Below are 18239 nucleotides of genomic sequence, written 5' to 3'. Positions count from 1 at the left end.
GGCTTCTTTGGGCAGGGGCTGATTTAAATAGGTTGGCAGGGAGCCAGGAGCTCATCATTTTAATGCAGTGTAAAATGGAATGTGCATAATTATATGCAAGCCATATGTGAGGGAGACAGCTCAGCTGTGAATTTCGGGAGGCTGCGAGAGGGAGAGAGCGAACAGTCAGGGATCAGATGAGATGGAGCGGAACGGAGTGCAAGTGTCACCCAAATGAACAGTGTAATGAGTGTATTGCTGACACTCCTCCTTTCACCTGCTTCTCCCTTTTGCTATAACTCGAAAGCAGAAAACACTGTAGATGAGAAGGGAAAAATACTATATGCAAGCAGGATTGCTAATGGGCTCTGGTAATGCTTCCATTTAAACTTCAGCTTTCTTAATTAACAGCATAGTTCCAAATACCCGGTAACTTTTAATGCATCTTTGTCATTAAATATTTTGACCGCATTTGACTGAAGGATCATTGTTCTCACTAGATGATTGCTCCTTTCAAAGCTTCACTTAAACATGGAGGGGGAATCCACTTATCTATAATAGTATTACATGTAAATTATGAGTATGAAAACTTATTTATTTTTTTTGGCCTTGCTGTTAAACTGAAAATACTTTATCTAGGGATTGCTTAAGCATGTCAAAAAGTTTAAACGAGTACATATGTAATGTAATCCTAAAAAATGCAATGGAGTAAATTGAAACCCTGAGTTACTCACAGTTTCCAGCTCAAATATTTCATTTTGGGTTTGTCTTTTGTTGTTCTAATTATTTGCAATGCAATGAATTTGCATGTTCAAGCTAAGCTATGTAAGAAAACAGCATCCCAAGTTCTCATATCTAAAAGGTGTACTGCGTATTTAAACAAACTTTTAAATAATGTTGTATTTTGGGATTCCCGTCTGTTTTAATGATCTGAGCTGTTATGCTTTTAGCTACTTTTTTTTTTCCTTCCATTATTTGTAAGTCCCTAAATAGGCCATTATATTTCCCTTCAGGCTAGAGATGAAGATGGACATGCTGAAAATTTTCCCCAGCAGCACTATGCTAAGGAAACTCCAAGACTTGCCTTCAAGAATAACTGCGAACTACTTGTAAGAATAACATACTTACAACAAGTCTAGATTGTTACTTTAGCACAGTGAAAACCGTTTTTTTTTGAAAGGCTTTTGTTCATTATGACATACATTATGAAATATGATAGTTTTTTTTTTTCCTGTTTAGCGTTCTAATGCTAGTTCTGCTATCCGTGAACAATTTAAGATCTCAAATTGCTTGAAAAATCTCTTATATTTGATGACAGCACGTGAATGGCCTTGTCGTACTACCTTGTCTCGCACGGTAAATCAGGGAGAGCCATGCAGGGAGCAGCGGGTAATGCACGAAAAGCCCCCCCCCTCCTCCGAGGCACCCCAAAACTCACTCTCCCATCCACCTTTTAGCTCTGCCTTGTTTTCGGGCAGCGGCGCGGCGTTTCGTTCTGCTGACACGCAGTACTCCCTTTAGAGCTCGCCTATTCCTCCCCTTCCTAGCTGCATGCAGGCGGGAGCATCCTCTCCTCTCCACTCCTCTCCTCTCCACTCCTCTCCTCTCCTCTGCTGCGGGGAAAGAGCAAAAGCCAGGAAAGCACATACAGGGAGCCTGGAGTGTTTACAAGCCGTAAGAGAGATGATATCAGCTGTGAAAGGATCTCTGTTCCAAGGCAGGGTTAATTCGCTGTTCATTTTAGCATTTGCAGCTAGGCAAGATTAAAAGCAAGCAGGAATTTTTTTTATATTTCTATTAAATGAATCTGTTGGGACCTAATGTTCTTGATTAGCTTGCGAAAATGAGTGCTCCATGATGAGTTTTTCTGTTTGCCTAAAGTAAACAGAGAATGAATTGTAATATATTTAAGAGAGATTCACACATGGCTTTCTAAAAGGGAGTTTTAGATGATTTGGTAGATCTCTCCCTCGCATTCGCCTTTCTTCTCAGCCGCACTTAAGTAAAATGTATCATTTGGCTAAATGGAAATATTTGTGGAGTCAGAACACAGGGTTATATTTTGAAACAACACCACTTTTTTTCTCATTATAACTATAGAAGGCGGAGGTGGCGGTGGAGGAGCAAGCTGCGTTTCCTCTGCATTAAACCCCGTGTGTGCCTCCCCCGTAGAGGACGCAGGGCCAAATGCTAATCTTGGTGTCCCAGGTGCAGCATCCAGTGAAGTTGAGCTGATGAGCTGACGTAACCCAGTGCCAAAGCCAGCCCCCAGATTCAGGCAGTTGATCAGAGAAGCCCAGACTGGAGGGCAGCAGCCCAGAGGTGGTGGCCAGTCCCCGCTCCCGGCACTGGCCAGAGCGCAGAGCATCTTGGCCTCACCTGCACAATAAGGCTCATAAGGTCACCTACCCCCCAGGCGTCCCCGGTGCTGAGCCAATGCCCAGCTAGGTAATGACAATGCTTTTTAGAGCCCGGGTGTCACTGAGAAAGGTCAGTGCATTCCCAGTATAATCCTCCTCAGCAAAAAGCAACGTGACCCATAAGACCTGATCTTGCTTCCTCTTAAACCCCTTGCAAAGTTGCTGTTGGTTTCAGGGGCGGCAAGGTTAGGTCCTAAGGGGAGAAAACTAGACAAATACAACAAGCAATTCCCCGGTGCAGTCACAATTCTTGTGCCAAATAAGTGAAACTGTTTCTTCAAGGCCATGCTTAATTACTGTGCCGCTGGTCAAATCGGGCCTGATGAACCATCACAGCACACAAAGATGCCCCCGAAGTCAATAGGGCTTCTTGGCGTTGGAGGAGTTCAGGACTAGAGTTGGGAGTCAACATGATATAAAATGTCATGTATTATTTCAGTTGAAAATCTGCTTTATTTTTAGTGCAAGCAATCAAAGAACCAATTAACCCCCTTTGTGCTATTAAAATCAAGCATTCTTTTAATGCCCAGTTCATTATTTCTCTATTAATATGCATTTAAGTTTTTGCTTTATTATATCACTTCTGCACTTGGCAAAAGCTCAAGTCATCCAAGTTAGTCTTTCATGTGCTTTTTTGGACAAGTTTCAGTTCTTGTTTAAGGAAGTAATAAAAGCAATTTGTCATAGTTTTATTTTTCCTGTGCTATTGGAAACAAAATTGGCAGGGATGTAATCTGTACTCAATTTGTATGTGAAAAAAAAAAGTGGACAAATAATGAATATGTACCTCTGCTATCTTTAAAGATGTATTTTAGGAACTTTCAGTGAAAATATGATGCTGGGCCTAGGCTTTGGTGGGGAGGGAACTGGTGTTATTATTTGTCGAAGATGCTACGTGTTTCACAGAGAGGTAGTGGTTTTCCTTCTATATTTTTACTTTTTGGGAAACAATGCTATATTAATATGTGCTCGAGAGTAAAGCAAATTTCACGGGAACTGGCCATTAAGACAGCATCTTTCTCCTAAAGGCTAGTCAGTATTCCTACGTTTGTGCTAGGAATTGTCTCCTTGGGAGGGGAGAGGGGGGAAAAAAATGAAAGAAAGGAGTGGGGACAGCTGCTTCCTCTTAAAAAATATTTTCCCAACGGTAAAAACTTACCCAGTGCAAGTCAGATGCTGGCTGAGCGAAAAGCTGAGATTTTTTAAATGAAAGAGAAACTGAAACTTGTTTATGCTTTTGAGAATCGGGAAATCCTTGGAGTTTTCTCAGCGCAGTTGAGAGTAAGTACTGTAATAGCCTGTCAGGTGAAATTGGAGGCTTCGGCTCAAAAGTGCTTTCTTTGCTTTAGGGTTCAGCTGCCATTTTTGCAGCAAGGTTTGCTCCGGCAAGCGCAGGCTCCGCTGTTTGGGAAATGCTCGTGCTGGGAGGGTGCTGCCGGGCAGGATCCAGGGGCCAGGGCGCTGTGTGCCAGGGCTCTCCCTCAAGAGCTGCGCTACACCAGCTGAATCTTAACATCCCAGGTCACAGGCACGCATGGCGAGCTTTAACTCCTCAGTAGTTGGAGAGATTTGAAAGCATAGTAACGTACATTATTACAAATTGTATGCTTTCTTCATTGCTTACTCCTCAGAAGAGGAGATGGTTTGGTTAGCAAGGTACAACTCAGCTATTTGGGGGTTTTTTTTGAGAGAGAGCTTGATAGGAAATAGGAGGAAGAAAGAGATATAATTTAGCCAAAAGAAACCCCTGAGTGCTTATGGTAGTCCTGCGCATTAAGAAAAGCAGGGGCAATTAAAGATTTTCGTTGGTATAGAAAGTCATTGTGCAGTTACAGGATTAGGTTAGGGTATTCATTTCCCGCATTAAATCCAGATACGTCGTGTCGTGCCGTTTGTTGTAGAGAGCCGAAAACAAAGTGGTTAAGATGCTCTAGTCAATGAGGACATCGAATTTTCCTTGTGAACTTTTCAGTATTTTTGAGAATCATGTTTTCTTAAGTTTAGCTTCCCATGATAAATACTGGGAACTGCATAAAACAAATTTATTTTTAAAGAGCCAGGCCAGCATGCTGTCTTGGCCAGCCGTCCGCTTTACTACCATAGGCGCTGCCTCAGGATTTTAATTTCTTATTCCACAAATGGCTAGAAGCTTTTCTTTCAGGCACACCTCTCTGTTTCCAGAAGGAAAAAGCAGAATTTAGTCCTCTGGAAGCTAATTGTCAAGGAGCAGTACAGTCCAGCTAATAGTGGATGTGGGGAGAGAGATGGGATTAACTGCGGAGGAAGGGTAGGCTAGAGTGAAAAGGCCAGTGAAAAGCCCACAGTCCTGGCTCTAGCTGGCTGAAATTCCTGAGCCATTGCCTAGAGAAAGGAAAAATCCATCTGGCACCTACCCAGGTTAGTCAGGGTAGGAAGAGCCATGCTTGGATGCCTTTTAACAAAAGTGGGAAAGAAAAACCAACAGTTTGTCCTCCCCCCCCCCCGGTTACCCAGAATATTGGGTCAAGGTTTCAGATTGGTGTGCTGCTGTATGAGCAAATGAGGGTTTGATGGGTTAAGGAAATTAAATGCCAGGTTGCTTTCCAGATCATTTGTTTATGGAGATGATCTGAGTACCACCCACTGCTATGGGATTATATGTAAAGCAAACAAATAACCAAACAAAACATAAACACCCTGAAAAAAAAATTCATTTCCAGTCCCACACCCAGCTGTGATCCATGGTTTTCCTGCAGTAAAATTATGATCTTTCTCTCTTTGAAATCAAAAAGTTTGCTCCTAGTAGTTCTGCTCTGGGAGGATAAATTCTTGGCTCCAGTATGTGATGAATTATAAGGTAGTCCTGGTGCTTGGAAGCTGTTATGTAAAAGACACAAAATAAAATATGCTTGTTATTGGATTTAATGCAAACTCACCTATGGCCAGTTATCTTTAATCACTAGCAAAAAGAGGCAGAGAAAGCTCTGAAAACACATCTACAACTGAAACATGAAATGCAAAACATTCTCCTACGAGCAAAAGCCTTTTGGGAGGCTATGGCAAGGCTGAGAGGAGCCAGAGCTGCAGCTGACGCTTCACTTGAAGTCATGTCGCTTTGCTCTGCTGTTCCAGCACTAGAGGCAGGGTCAGGAAGCATGGCACACGTGGGGCATCCGGACGGGGCAGCAAGGATGCAGGCAGGTTAACCACAGCGTTACGGTACTGGAATGTGGGAAAGATTGCATACCTACAAGACTGATTTTAAAAAACACTGAGAATATTTGTGATCAGATGAGGCCAGTAGGTTTTGTAGTTGTAGTCAAGTTAAATGCAAATATGCATATCGGTATCCTTTGGAGGCCATGAGAGTTTTGGTTTCAGAAAGTGAGGTTTGGATTCTTTTTTTTAAGGTACCTGACCTGTTTCCTGTGCATCAGTGTCAAGCAAAACCGCTCCCCGTTAGTGCTTCAGCATTAAAAGGAAATACCCAGCAGTCCATTTATAACGGCAGTGCCCTCAAAGGAGTACTGAATTTGGGGAAGATAGCTTTGCTCATCCCCTCTCTTGCCTTTCCCCCCTGCTTGTCTCCCACACTGCCTCCTTATTCCTAGCAGAGAGGAGAGAGAAAGCAAAGGCTCTTCCCCGCTGTAGCTCTCCCTGGCTCTTCCTTCACCCTGCTAGGTGGCAAAGCAGCAGAGGGAGAGGGAGAGCGCTTCCTTCATCCTGGCCCAGGCTTTGGGGCACGCAGAGCTTTCAGCCAGAAAGCTGGAGCGGGATTGCCGCCCAGCAGCTCTGAAGGGTGCAGGGCCACATCTAGCCTTTCGGGTACCAACCTTGTGGTCAGGACCCTGGCGAGGCGGGAGGGGAGAGGGGGACGAGACCTGTGACACCCCATGGAGCTCCAGGTTGTAGAGCTACTGGTACCAAGCCTGCCAAGAGTTAAAACCTGTATGGCGGTGCCTACCCCTGTTTCAGCATCACTCGACGTTTGCTGTGTATCACTGCTAGTGCTATTTTTTTGTGGTTTACCGATGGATTTCATCAGTTTCTTGCTCAGTTTGCCGCCGCAGTCTGAGAGCAACAGATACTGCTCCATCAGCTGCACCGTGGCGTATGCAGTGATTCAAGCAAATGGCCGTGCAAAACCCATAACAACCGACGAAGAGCCCGCCGTTGATTTCAGGGACTTTGGATCAGGCACAGAGAGCTGTCAGAATGGCAGTTATGGCTCTGGAACAAAAATATTGAGAAAAGCAATTGTAGCAGTGAATTGATACTGATGTTCTTAAAACCTCAGTAATCTTGGCCGCATGAAATTCAACCTTTCTTGTGACTGAAATAACAGTGAGGCTTAGGTCATATTGTAGACTAATTGCCTGTAACGTTTCATTTTCAAAAACCAAATTGTTCATGAGTTATAGCAGAATATTTTAAAAAGAACCTCCCCAAAACCCCACCAAAAAACTTGCATTCTGTTTCTTTTCAAGCAAGGGTAACAAACCAGGCAAAATTAGGTTCTTTTTGTCTTTAATTGCTGCCAGGCTGAATGAAGGGCTATGTGTACCTTACACACGCTCCTAAAGACTGTTGAAGTCCACAGGCGCTGGGCAAATCCACTGAAAAAAGGCAGTGCTCAGCTCACAGGCAGATTTGCAGCCCCGGAAGGAGAAGGGAGCCCCGACACCCGGCTCCGGCTGACCCTCCCTGCCCCCTGCCTGCCTGCAAGGTAGGCGCTCAGGTAGGCACCCACGGGGCGCTGGCTGCCTCGGCAGCTGCACCCTGATAGGCATCTCACCGGAATAATGCAGGACCAAATCCAGAGCTGCAGCCTGCCAGCCGCCCCACGATGTGCTGTCCCTGGGAAATGATAAGCTCTATGCCTGTCTACACATATCTATTTACTGTTTTAGAACAAATGCGTCCGCTGTCTTGCCCGGCACATGGGCTGTGTCCCTTTTGCCCTGCTTTTTAGTTATATGTTTTTCTACTCCATACTAGAAGCGAAGACCGTTGCTCGCATTATGGCAGCACGGCCTGGACCTGGGAGGTTTGGGTCCTGTTCCTGGGACCACAGCAGACCTTCTCGGGGGTCTTGAGAGATTTCCTTGGTCTTTCAGGCCTTCTGTTCCCCTTCCTCTGTCCTGCACCACCATCCTGCTAAAGAAATATGCTTTTTTTTTCTTCACTCACACCATGTTTAGGACTCCACGACCTCTGATCCAAAGCCCAGTGAAATCAATAGGATCCCTCCCATTAACTTTAAGTGGGCTCTGAATGACACCCTGTATTCTGTAGACAAGAAAAGGCAAACAACTGCTTCGAGCCGTCTTCCCCCTCTCTGACCAAAAATTGCTGTAGGCCAGCTAACAGCTAATTTGAAGTGTAGCAAACATGATCTTTAATAATATTTAAGCTGAAGGCTGCAATCAGAGACCAGCTGTAGGAACTTACAGAAAATACAACCCTGTCATAGCAAGTCTGAGATAGCACCTCTACTGGAAATAAGACCCAAACCTCACTCCTTTTATACCGCGGGTTAGCAAGTGACCATGACCTACAGCATAAGGAAGGCGAAGGATTCCCCACGTCTCCTGCAGAGGTGGGCAGGGGAGTGCCATTAACCCTTGAGAGCAGCAAGGAGGATAAGTCTCTGCCAGTTCCCAGTGACACATAAAATAGAAGGTATAAAATCCCCAGGAGCATGGGGAGCGGGCGGAAGGAAGGGAAGGAGACGGGGATAAAAGGAACGAAGCTCCGCCATGGCCAGGGATGCGGCTTCCCGCACAAGCAGACTGGTCCCCCCAGTAGCTCTACATAATCCCCGCCTTTTCAGTCCAGTGAACCTCATTAAGGAAGACGATTCGGCGAGCTGAAGAGGTGAAATAAAAGATGCGACAGTGAGAGGGATGGGCAGCACGGGAAGACGGGCAATGGGAACGGGGCAGATTTGGGAAAGACCACAGCTACCGACGGTGGGTGTTTGGCCTCCCAGAGCCGAGAGCAAGTTGTATATCCCCTTTCCCACAGCACTTGCCTCGGGTACGCTAGAAATAGCAAGCAACTTCGCCCCAGTGTCTCTGGTTTGGCATTTTCCTTCATACCAATACACGAGCATTATTTTAGGATGTGGCGGTTGACGCTTTGTGAGCACAAGCCTGCCTTTCCTCAGAAGGAGGCATGTTTTCCAGTTTTTAACATCACTGTTGTTATTATTATTATTTCAAAAGAGAAGCAAAATGCATTTGTTAAAAAGGAAAATAATTAAAATCCCATTACAGCTCCAATTCTGTCATCTTCCTCCCCAGAACAAGCGTTAAAATTTTTATTAATAAATATGCAATTACTGGTGACCTCTGAATAATTTCTCCAACCTTAATTTCTCCTCACTGCAATGCTGTGTTGTATTACTCTATTTTTACTTTGCTTTCCTCATTTGATGTGTTTACTGAAGTTATAATTTTAATATTAAATGTGTTCTCATTGAAAAATTGCTTTTCCAAAAATGATTTTAAAAAAATACCAATCTTTTTATTGACCGGGAATTTAAACAAGTAAAAAGTTAAGAAACTGTTACCTGAAAAGGCATTTTTAGCAGACTACTTTTTAATAAGGATTTCAATAAATTTTAAAGTAAAAAAGCCTGAAAAAAATTGTCAGCCATCCTCCCACCCAAACCTCTATAAAACTGAAAAAAAAAAAGCAGGTTTGTATTCCTTGGAAAGAAAACCAGTTGTGAATTGTGGCTTTGCTTTTATGAAACTGGCATTCATAACCAATTTAAATAAAATTCAGACAGTTTTTATGGAACATTAAAGAATAAAGATATGCCTTGTTCCAAAGGAAGTGAAGTGCGGTGCAATAAAATTCATCAGATTTCCTTCCACATAAATTGGAAATAAAATTTCCAAAGTCATCACCCAGAGCTATAAATATTTTCTCCTTGGGGTCTGTGCAGGAGATGCAGTTGACTCAGTAGGGCCCGGGGGAAGTATCACGTGGGGCATCCTGGCAGCTACCTGGGAGGAGCCGTCCCTCGCTCTGCATCTCGCCACGGCCGTACCTGGAGCACCAGGGTCAGGCCAGAAAACTGGCTTTAGTCCCCTGGTGCTCAGGTGCTTCTGCACCTCTGACCCTGGCTCTCACTCATGCAGGGAGTTAATGAGAATGGGTTTTGTCAGGTCTGAAAAGATGCCTACGTAGACCAGTGTGACTTTCTGTAACAGTGCAGCTGGCTTATGCCTCATCTTGCTGCAAGCGTTGTCCTCTCTATTAAAAAGGAAAAGAGTTTGAAGGCTTTGACCCCTTTAAGAGCGGCAAGAGAGTGGGATTTTGCAAATCAGGAGCCCATGCTTTTTTTTATTTCTCAGAGTTAAGATCCAGCCCATGGGAGAGAGGGTTGAGAAGAGCCTGGCCACCATTCAGCTGGACTGCAGGGAGGCTTGGGGGTGCTCTGGGATATTGAGCTCTGAGATATTCTCTTTGGGAATCCCTAGGACTGCGCAGGGCTTCCAGGAATGATGTCCCAAGAAGGCAGATTAACGCCACGCAGTTACCTGAAGGCACGCCGAAGAAAATCTGCCTGCAAAGAGCGTGTATCTCACTGCTCACTGCTGTCTGTAGCAGACACCATTTTTACGTCTCAGCAGTGACGTGTATTACATTGCTTTCAGGATGGGAAAAAAAAAACCCAAATATAAATCCTGCATTTTATTATAGAAGTTAATACCAATAATTACTTAAAATCTAATGAATTTCAGTTCTCACTAAATTGCTTTTGAGTAGTTCACTTAACTTATTAAAAAGAAGCAAGGACATATTCATTTAATGAGCAGCAGCAGCCTTGGCCTAGCATCTGCCTACATTCTCTTTTCAATTAATCAATTATAGTCCAATGGTGTGTAATTACACATTAAGAAAGTTATTGGATATCACAGCATGGCTGTCCCAGGGGGCTCATGAATACACTAATATAACACACCTGTAATGACCTGTTCTCAGATCTGCAAATTGCTCCCATTTCTCTCTCTCTCTCATTGCTAAATGAAGATGAGAGCAATTACCATTAACTTTTTGAGTCACATCTAGTCAATGAGAGAGAAAAAAGATCCCTACCAGCATTCATAATAAATCTGCCTGTTGGTACTGAGTATTTTAACTGCACCAGGCATCGAGCTGGAAGGCAGTAAACGCGCATTGGGATCGCACAGGGTTGTGGGAATCCCGGGGCCGGTCTGGCCTGAGCGCACGCTTCACCTGTAGACGAGAGAAACAGGCAAGCAGGAAAAAGTTGTCAGATCACATCCAGGCGTAATTTGCCTGGCTTGGTTTGAATCAAACCAAACTCTGGAACTGATCCCTATGCAGTGGCTCTAAGTCTTTGCATAGCAACTAAGCCGCGTTGCTGTTGTGTTGAGGTTTTTTTTGAACGCTAGAAAGAACAAAATTTACTATGTAATGGCAGAAAGGCTTTGGTTGTGTGAGAGGATACAGTCACCAGTGCTCTCTTATTAATGCATAACAAATGAAACCAAGGAGAGACTCTTAATCTGCATAATGAAGTCTGACAGATTCTAAATTGGTGATTTAGTCAACTAAAGGGTCCAAAAATGCTCTGTGGAAGTGAGCTTTTGATGGCTCCATAAGTCAAACGGGGGATGATATCTGTCAACATTTTTATAAATGTTGTCTTGCACGGTGTGATTTCGATATGCTGTTGTCTCTCTCTCTGGGAAGAAGTGTTTGTTTCCCAACATGAAATTTTCTTGTTCGTGCTTTCATTTGCGGACTGGGGTCTTTCAGGTGGGTGTACATGCAGACCAATGTGCAGCAATATCTTGAGCACAGCTGGTCTTTACAAGCAGGGTCCATTTTGGTCATAGTAATCTGAATCACTTCCATGCTGTACGCCTTGCCTCAAACTAGCATTAACAACTTCAGTGAAACCTTCATCATGCCGGAGGTTACTTCTCTTTTTAAGGACTGTGCATGTCTCCTTGTGCTTGATATCCCTCAGGATAACACTCCTGTGGGATTCAGGTGGTCAAACTTTGCTCTCAGTTGCACTCACAGTGAGGCAATGGATGTTTCAGTCTGAGCTCCAGCTGAATCCACGTTTCACTCTGGCTTTCACCTGTGCCACGTTTCTTCCCAGTTCCACAGCACCCTTTGGTTTAGGACATGGGTCGGTTCACATGCCTAGCTGTAGCATCTCAGTATTTGACATCTGGGCTGGACTTTCTAAGTCCCACTGATAGTTAACAGAGGAAGGCAAGCACTTCTAGAGTGTGATTTACTCAAAATAATTAGGTGCTGATTTAGGATTGGTTAAACCACCTTTAGATGTGCCTATATCTGTTCATTAACTAGATAAATACCTTCCATATGACACCTACATTTTTGATACCTAGTCATCAGTTGAACTGCATATTTCTGCATGCGTCTAACTTCGAGCTTGCACGTAGAACCATTCAATTCAAGCAGAGGGGCTGTTTGTATGCTTGAAGTTAGGTATCTGCTGACTTCATGATTAGATGTCTGGGCTCCAGCTTTGAAATGGGGATGCTGTTATTTAATTGCCTTTGCATGCAATTTGAGTTCGAGATTAAAATGTTAGAAGTGCAAAGCGATATCTATTATTTAATGTTGTGTTATACTCCAAATAGCTAACAACAGCACCCTTGGTATTTGCAGAGAAGTTCATTTATTATGAATTATTATCTGACACAATAGGAGAAAACAGGTTCCAAGGTTTACTTTTAGGTATTTAAAAACAATTTGACTGCCCAGGCAATACATAGTATCTGAAGCAAGCAGAGCAGTGAGTGTGGATCCCACAAAGTGATCAAAGTGTGCATGTGTACAATGTTCTCAAATTCTGCTCAATGCACAGCTTTGTTTATGCTCAGGACCAAAATTCAATTCTGTGGTTTGTTTTTTTTTTTATCAGTGCCTGAATGATCAACTAAAAATGTTTTAAACAGAGAAAAGAACACAATTATAGTCTAGAGCTTTAATATACAATACAATATTCGGTTGTACAGGCTAGTTAAATATGGGTCCTAAAATACCTGTCAGTTGACTCTTAAGTTGGGTAGTTTTTGTGTGTCTGGTGAGGAGGAGGTGGTATTTCATTCAGCTGCAAAAATTCGTTTCTAGCTGCAAAAATTTGTTTCTAGCTGTATTCTCCGCAAGAGGCTGTAACTCTTTGCACGTCACTTTCCTAATTGAGCAATAAACTCTGTATTGTACTAATACCTTTTATTATGAGGAATAAACATGCTTCTTCTAGACAGGCAGAGGAATAATTGACCACCTGTGGCCAGTCCTGAATGAACATTACTGCACATGCCACTGAAATTAATGTCTCCTTAGTCAAGATGGGAAACAGTCACTTTCTGAGAGTTCTTTTTTGTGGTGAGGAAGCTAACACACCCAATACATTTCCACTTTCTAACAACGTGGATTCTCGACTGCCAAGGGAAGAAGCACTTGGTGCTCACTCGGTTACTGACCCTCTCTCTGTCTTTGGGATCCAAACAGCAGCTTCATTTGTTAAACACATCAAGCGAAGGGCCAGATTCTGGCTCAAGCCAGGGATGCCTTCATTCTTGCAGTAGAAAGAAGTCTCAAAAGGTGGTGTGCATGTAATGTACTCCCGTGGCCCCTTTCTGCTGCCAGAGTGGTGCAAAGGAGTCTCAAAGTAGATGAGAATCTGTCCCAAACATAGGTTTATGTAATGCCGGAAGATAGCGCTAGGACATTGTGCTGGTGTATCGTGTTACAGCTGGCCCGGCACCAAGTCGTAAGGGCTGAAGGATGCTGGAACTGAAATATTAAAGAGCTAAGAGATTGACTCAGTAGAGAGAAATGGTGAATGCTTCTCTTATCAGTTATTTTTCACATTGTATTAATAAACCTCTGGGACCGTATCTCATGTAAACCACCAGATCCTTCAGGATTAAGTCTCTTCTTTAAATTGGAAGCAGGGAGTGACATGAGAAAAGCATGCAGGTGAGACTCCCGGGTGTGCACGCATCTGCAGCACGCGGTGCCCCTGCCAGAGCACGTTCCTGGGGAGGAACGGTGTCCTCGGCAGGTGCACGCACACCCTTACAGGCACAGGGGTTGTGCAGGGCCTGGAAAATGTGTCCAGTCTTATCTTACGCGTATCCTATTTCTTCCTTTCCGAGAGATTGCAGGGGGCTGTGTTGAGCAAGTGCTTTTCTCCCCAGCGGGTGTGCTCGGTGCATTGCCGCAGGGCTCTGTGCTGTCACCCTTCTTAGTCACCACGCCACATTCATTTAATGAGGGGTTATAGCTGATGTGCTTCCACAGTCCGGCAGTTCAGCTTTAGGTCTCTTCTTCCTCCAGCCACAAACTAGGGCTGAAAGTCTCCCCAGTAGTGAGGCATGGCCAAGGCCTGGATGAGTGCAAGCTGTCCAAAGTTCAAACCAGATTAGCTCAAAATCACTGCGATCGGTGAAAGGAAGTAACCAGAGGGCCTGCCTGCTGACATACCCCCCACATAAATGAAGATATTTGCCTGCATTGGTTATTAAAATCCTTCCTTGGGGACCTCGCTGAAATCTCAGCTGCCCCAAGTCACCACACAGCAGCCATGACAGAAGTGGTGGCTTGCTTCTGTCCGGGAGCAGAGAGCGTTCCTCCCCAGTGCCGCCCTGGGGAGATGTGTCCACTTGGTGTCCCTGAGCTGCTGTCCCTCTGTGGCAGCCTCTGCGCTCAGCCAGGAGGTGGGGACCGACCGGACTGCAGCAGCCTGCTTGGGTGAGCTGGAGTACCTTGCTTGCGCGCTTGGAAGGCAGGCTGTGCTTGCCTCCGTCCAGTTTACTATAATCCCACCACTGTTTGCCTCCAGCTCAGCTGAGTCAGTGTGAGTGCTGGGAGGAGCCATCATGTAGACAAGTTTGGCCCAGTTTCCCCCCCGTGCTGTTAGAAAAACCTGCTGAAAGCAAATCTGATTAACACAGCAGAGAAAACAGCTCTGCTGTAAAACATTGAGGATTACCGCTAGTGCAGGTACGTTGCAAGGAGAAATGGAAATGGCTTTTTGAATTTTCGCAGACTGATGGGCGCTGCAGTTCATGGTCTGTGCTGGCTGGCTGTGGGTTCCTAGGTGCTGAGCTAGCAAAATCCTGTGTGGCCTGGGGAATCTGCCTTTTATTTTCAGAGCCACTTTTTGAATGTCAGAGTGGTAGCACATCGATACCACAGTGCACTGCCACAGCAGGAGTGTCATGGAAGTATGCAAAGCCCTGGTCCTGCACCAAAATCCGTCTGGATGAATGCGGGTACCCATGCCAGAGGTATGAGCTGCTGCAGGTGTGGGGACCTCCCAGTGCTCTCAGGGTTAGAAAACCACAAAGAGGGCAAATCCGAAATAGCCTGGACCTTGTTGATCCCCCAGGAACTCCACGTAGCTCTGTCTTAGAAGAGGGATTTGGAGGGTGCCCGGATTGCGACACTCAGAGGGAATCAGAAGTGTTGAGATTTCACATTGTGTGTTTTCTCACTGCTGCTTGTTTCCTGGGTGGGATTTGCTCCTTTTCATAGCTGTAAACACAGCGCCCCGGTGAGCTCTGGGAGGCGCCTGACTCAGAGCAGGTCACCCTGAATTTGAGACAAGTGCTTCATCTGAGTATATATACAGTGAAAAGCTAGAAATGAAAAAGATCTGTTAGTTCCTCCAGCCAGTGCTTCGATTCTAAAGCATATCTGTAATGTGCTGTAGGCTGAGGGGGGGCGGGGAAGAGAAAATTGCTCACTTCTCTGTAAATGGAGAAGCAGTGAATATCATGATCTGGTCTGAGAGAAACCACGCCACAGTCTCGACAGCGTGTGTTCCCTTTTAGATAACCTCACTCTTCAGTGAAGGCGTTGGGGGCATTTTGAAGCTGTGCCTGGTGCCCCTGCCTGTAAGCATAACAGAGAAAGAGAGCAAGTGAGAGGAGAAGAGAGAGAAAAGGGCACAGACTTTTGGTGAGGACAGGGAAGTGATTTCAGGTGTTTGTGACACCACGCGAACCTTGTGTGGTTAGTATCTTCCTGAGCACGATATACCCTGGAGGGTGGAGGTAACGGTAACGGGTAGAGATGGGGTGGAGGGAGCGAAAACTACCTGCAGATGTGGCATCTGAAAAAATCCAGAGACAATGCGACTATTTTTAGCAGAAGTGCAAACAGTGATAGATGCCACGGGGCTGCTGTCACTAAAATTTGGCTATCAGCAACATACTCATACTTAAACAAGTCAGCTTTGCACACTGAAATGAGCAAACACTCTCTCTGTGCTTGTTTGTTTGCTGTGCAGAAGCCATCAGCTTCGCTCCTTATCCCTTCACCATGGTGGTGATGCAGAGTCATGATGATGGATCGGCTGTCTATCTAGCTTATCTGCAAGGCCACAAAACATTTATATCTTATACAGCATGATAGGCTGTTCTCGTGCAAGAGTGGAAAATAGGTATTTGGGGCTGCCCTTGCAAAAGTACCATCTCCTGCACAACATTGCTATTCCGGTAAGCTCACTTGGCACAGTTTGTACAGCTAAGCATAGCCACTGTGAAACCTAACACTGGGATGCACATGAATAAAATCACACAAAATCAGGAGAGGAGCAAGCATCAGAGAAGCTTTTGAACGCAGGGGGCAAACCAGCAAGGATGGAGTTCCTGCAGTTTCTCTCCTGCTTAGAGTGGGCCTGTGTCACCTCTGGTAAAAGGCCTCCAGCTTACACCAGCTTTATACTTGGCCAATTATCTTATTTAGGTATCTCATATATATTTAGGTCTTGAAAAGGTCAACAGCAGAGCATGGCTGGGCAGGGTTTTTTGAAGCTATAGGACTGGAAGCTTTGCTTCTAGCATCATTAGAAAATAATTGCTTGTGAATGTCCAGGGATTTGAATCTACATGTTGGAGCTCTGAAAAGGAGGGCAGGAAGGTTTAAAACATTATTGAAACAGCTGCTGCTAACGTTATACTCTCTGCAGACACCGAGCAAGGAGCGAGTGGAGCACACCAGGGCGCACGATGGCTGCGCCTCACCTGCCTCGGTACCCTTGCGCTGGGAGCCTGTCTCCTTGGGCTGCTTCTCATGCGACTGTCCCCAGCACGAACATGGTCCTCCGTCCAGAATTCACGCAAGCTGGTGCCTGTTTATCGAAAGCTGCAGTGAGGCAGGGATCGTCCCTGTGGCACTCCAGCTGAGCTGTCTTCACCTAAGTATATCTGCTATTCTTCCATTTTAAATTATTTTTGTCCTTTGCTTTTGGTTTTCTGCTCCTTGCAACTTTTTCCTTAGGTCTCTCTTCCCCTTCTGAATATCTCTCTTCCTCCATTGCTCTCTTTCCTTTCTCTCAGTTTAACTGTCTTCTTCCCCAGGTACATGATAAATCACATCACTTATTTTTTATGTCCCTACTTGTTTTCAAAGTTTCTGTAGTCTTTGGCTCCTCGGTGCTGTTAGCTGTAGAAAGTCCCCTTCCCTAATGCTGTAAGGCCCAGATGTTACTAACTGTGATTTTTACCAGCTAAAAACCGGTCAGTTACCTGCCGCTGCTCACAGCTTGATTTCTCAGTATGACCAAACTGGGTGGTTTGTGATTCTGAACACAAGCCCTGTGTTTCTTACAAGGAAGATTGCCTTGACGCCTAGTATTAGACCAGTCCTTAATGAGGCATCTGTTCACTCCTCAGCTCTGTTACAGATATTCCCCGTGACCCTGGCCAAGTGTCGTGGGTTAACTCCAGCTGGCAACTAAGCAGCACACAGCCACTCACTCAGTCCCCCCTAGTGGGATGGGGGAGAGAATCGGAAGGGGAAAAGTGAGAAAACACGTGGGTTGAGGTAAAGACAGTTTCATAGGTAAAGCAAAAGCCTTGCACGCAAGCAAAGCAAAACAAGGAATTCATTCACCACTTACCATCGGCAGGCAGGTGCTCAGCCATCTCCAGGAAAGCAGGGCTCCATCACACATAACGGTTACTTGGGAAGACAAATGCCATCACTCTGAACATCCCCCCCCTTCCTTCTTCCCCAGCTTTATATGCTGAGCATGACGTCATATGGTGTGGAATATCCCTTTGGTCAGTTGGGGTCAGCTGTCCCGGCCGTGTCCCCTCCCAACTCCTTGTGCACCCCCAGCCTACTCGCTGGTGGGGTGGTGTGAGAAGCAGAAAAGGCCTTGACTCTGTGTAAGCACTGCTCAGCAGTAACGAAAACATCCCTGTGTTATCAACACTGCTTTCAGCACAAATCCAGAACTTAGCCCCATGCTAGCTACTATGGAGAAAATTAACTCTATCCCAGCCAGAACCAGCACACCAAGTCATTTTATCTCTCTTTGTCTCTGCTCCCCATTCAGAAAATGGGCATAATTGCACTTCTGAAGCTCATGTGGAATTGTGACGATGAATTCCTCCTGCTTGCTTTGCCTTTACCTCATCCCTTTTGTCTGCATGATTGTCAGCTGGGATAAAGCGCCACCGAATCAGAGTAGCCATGGTCAGTGCAAAGCTTATGCTCCAAGCGGCTGGCCCAGCCGCTCGCTCTACCCTAGTAACATCGGCAGCAGAGAGTCAGCTTTATTACTGTTTGCATAGCAGTCTTGTGTGCTTTGAGGAGCTTCCTATGCTATCAGAGAAGTTTCTTGAGTGCTCAGGAGTACACAGTGGTTATTGCAGGACAAAGAGATAAAATGGCTTCCTTTGAGGGCTTGCTCCATGGGGTCATTAGCAGAAAATGTGGGGCCTTGGAAGTACCAGAAGGAGAGGGAGGGAGGCAAGGCAATTGCTCCATTTGTAAAACCCATCTCCGGTTTTCATCCCTGTTGTCCATCCTCTT

The 18239-nt window shown here is 45.2% G+C and overlaps 1 protein-coding gene across 1 annotated transcript in view; it reads left to right on the top strand.

The window, feature by feature from the left end:
• SOBP (sine oculis binding protein homolog (Drosophila)) overlaps positions 1-18239 on the top strand; it is a 117588-nt gene that overhangs the window by 63857 nt on the left and 35492 nt on the right. The window contains exon 5 of the mRNA XM_009327917.1: positions 993-1088. Coding sequence (XP_009326192.1) covers positions 993-1088 — 96 coding nt within the window. The remainder of the gene's footprint in view (positions 1-992; positions 1089-18239) is intronic.

The sequence above is a fragment of the Pygoscelis adeliae genome, unplaced genomic scaffold, assembly GCF_000699105.1.
Source record: "Pygoscelis adeliae isolate BGI_AS28 unplaced genomic scaffold, ASM69910v1 Scaffold76, whole genome shotgun sequence".
Lineage (NCBI taxonomy): Eukaryota > Metazoa > Chordata > Aves > Sphenisciformes > Spheniscidae > Pygoscelis > Pygoscelis adeliae.
This window is presented reverse-complemented; position numbering and strand designations above follow the sequence as displayed.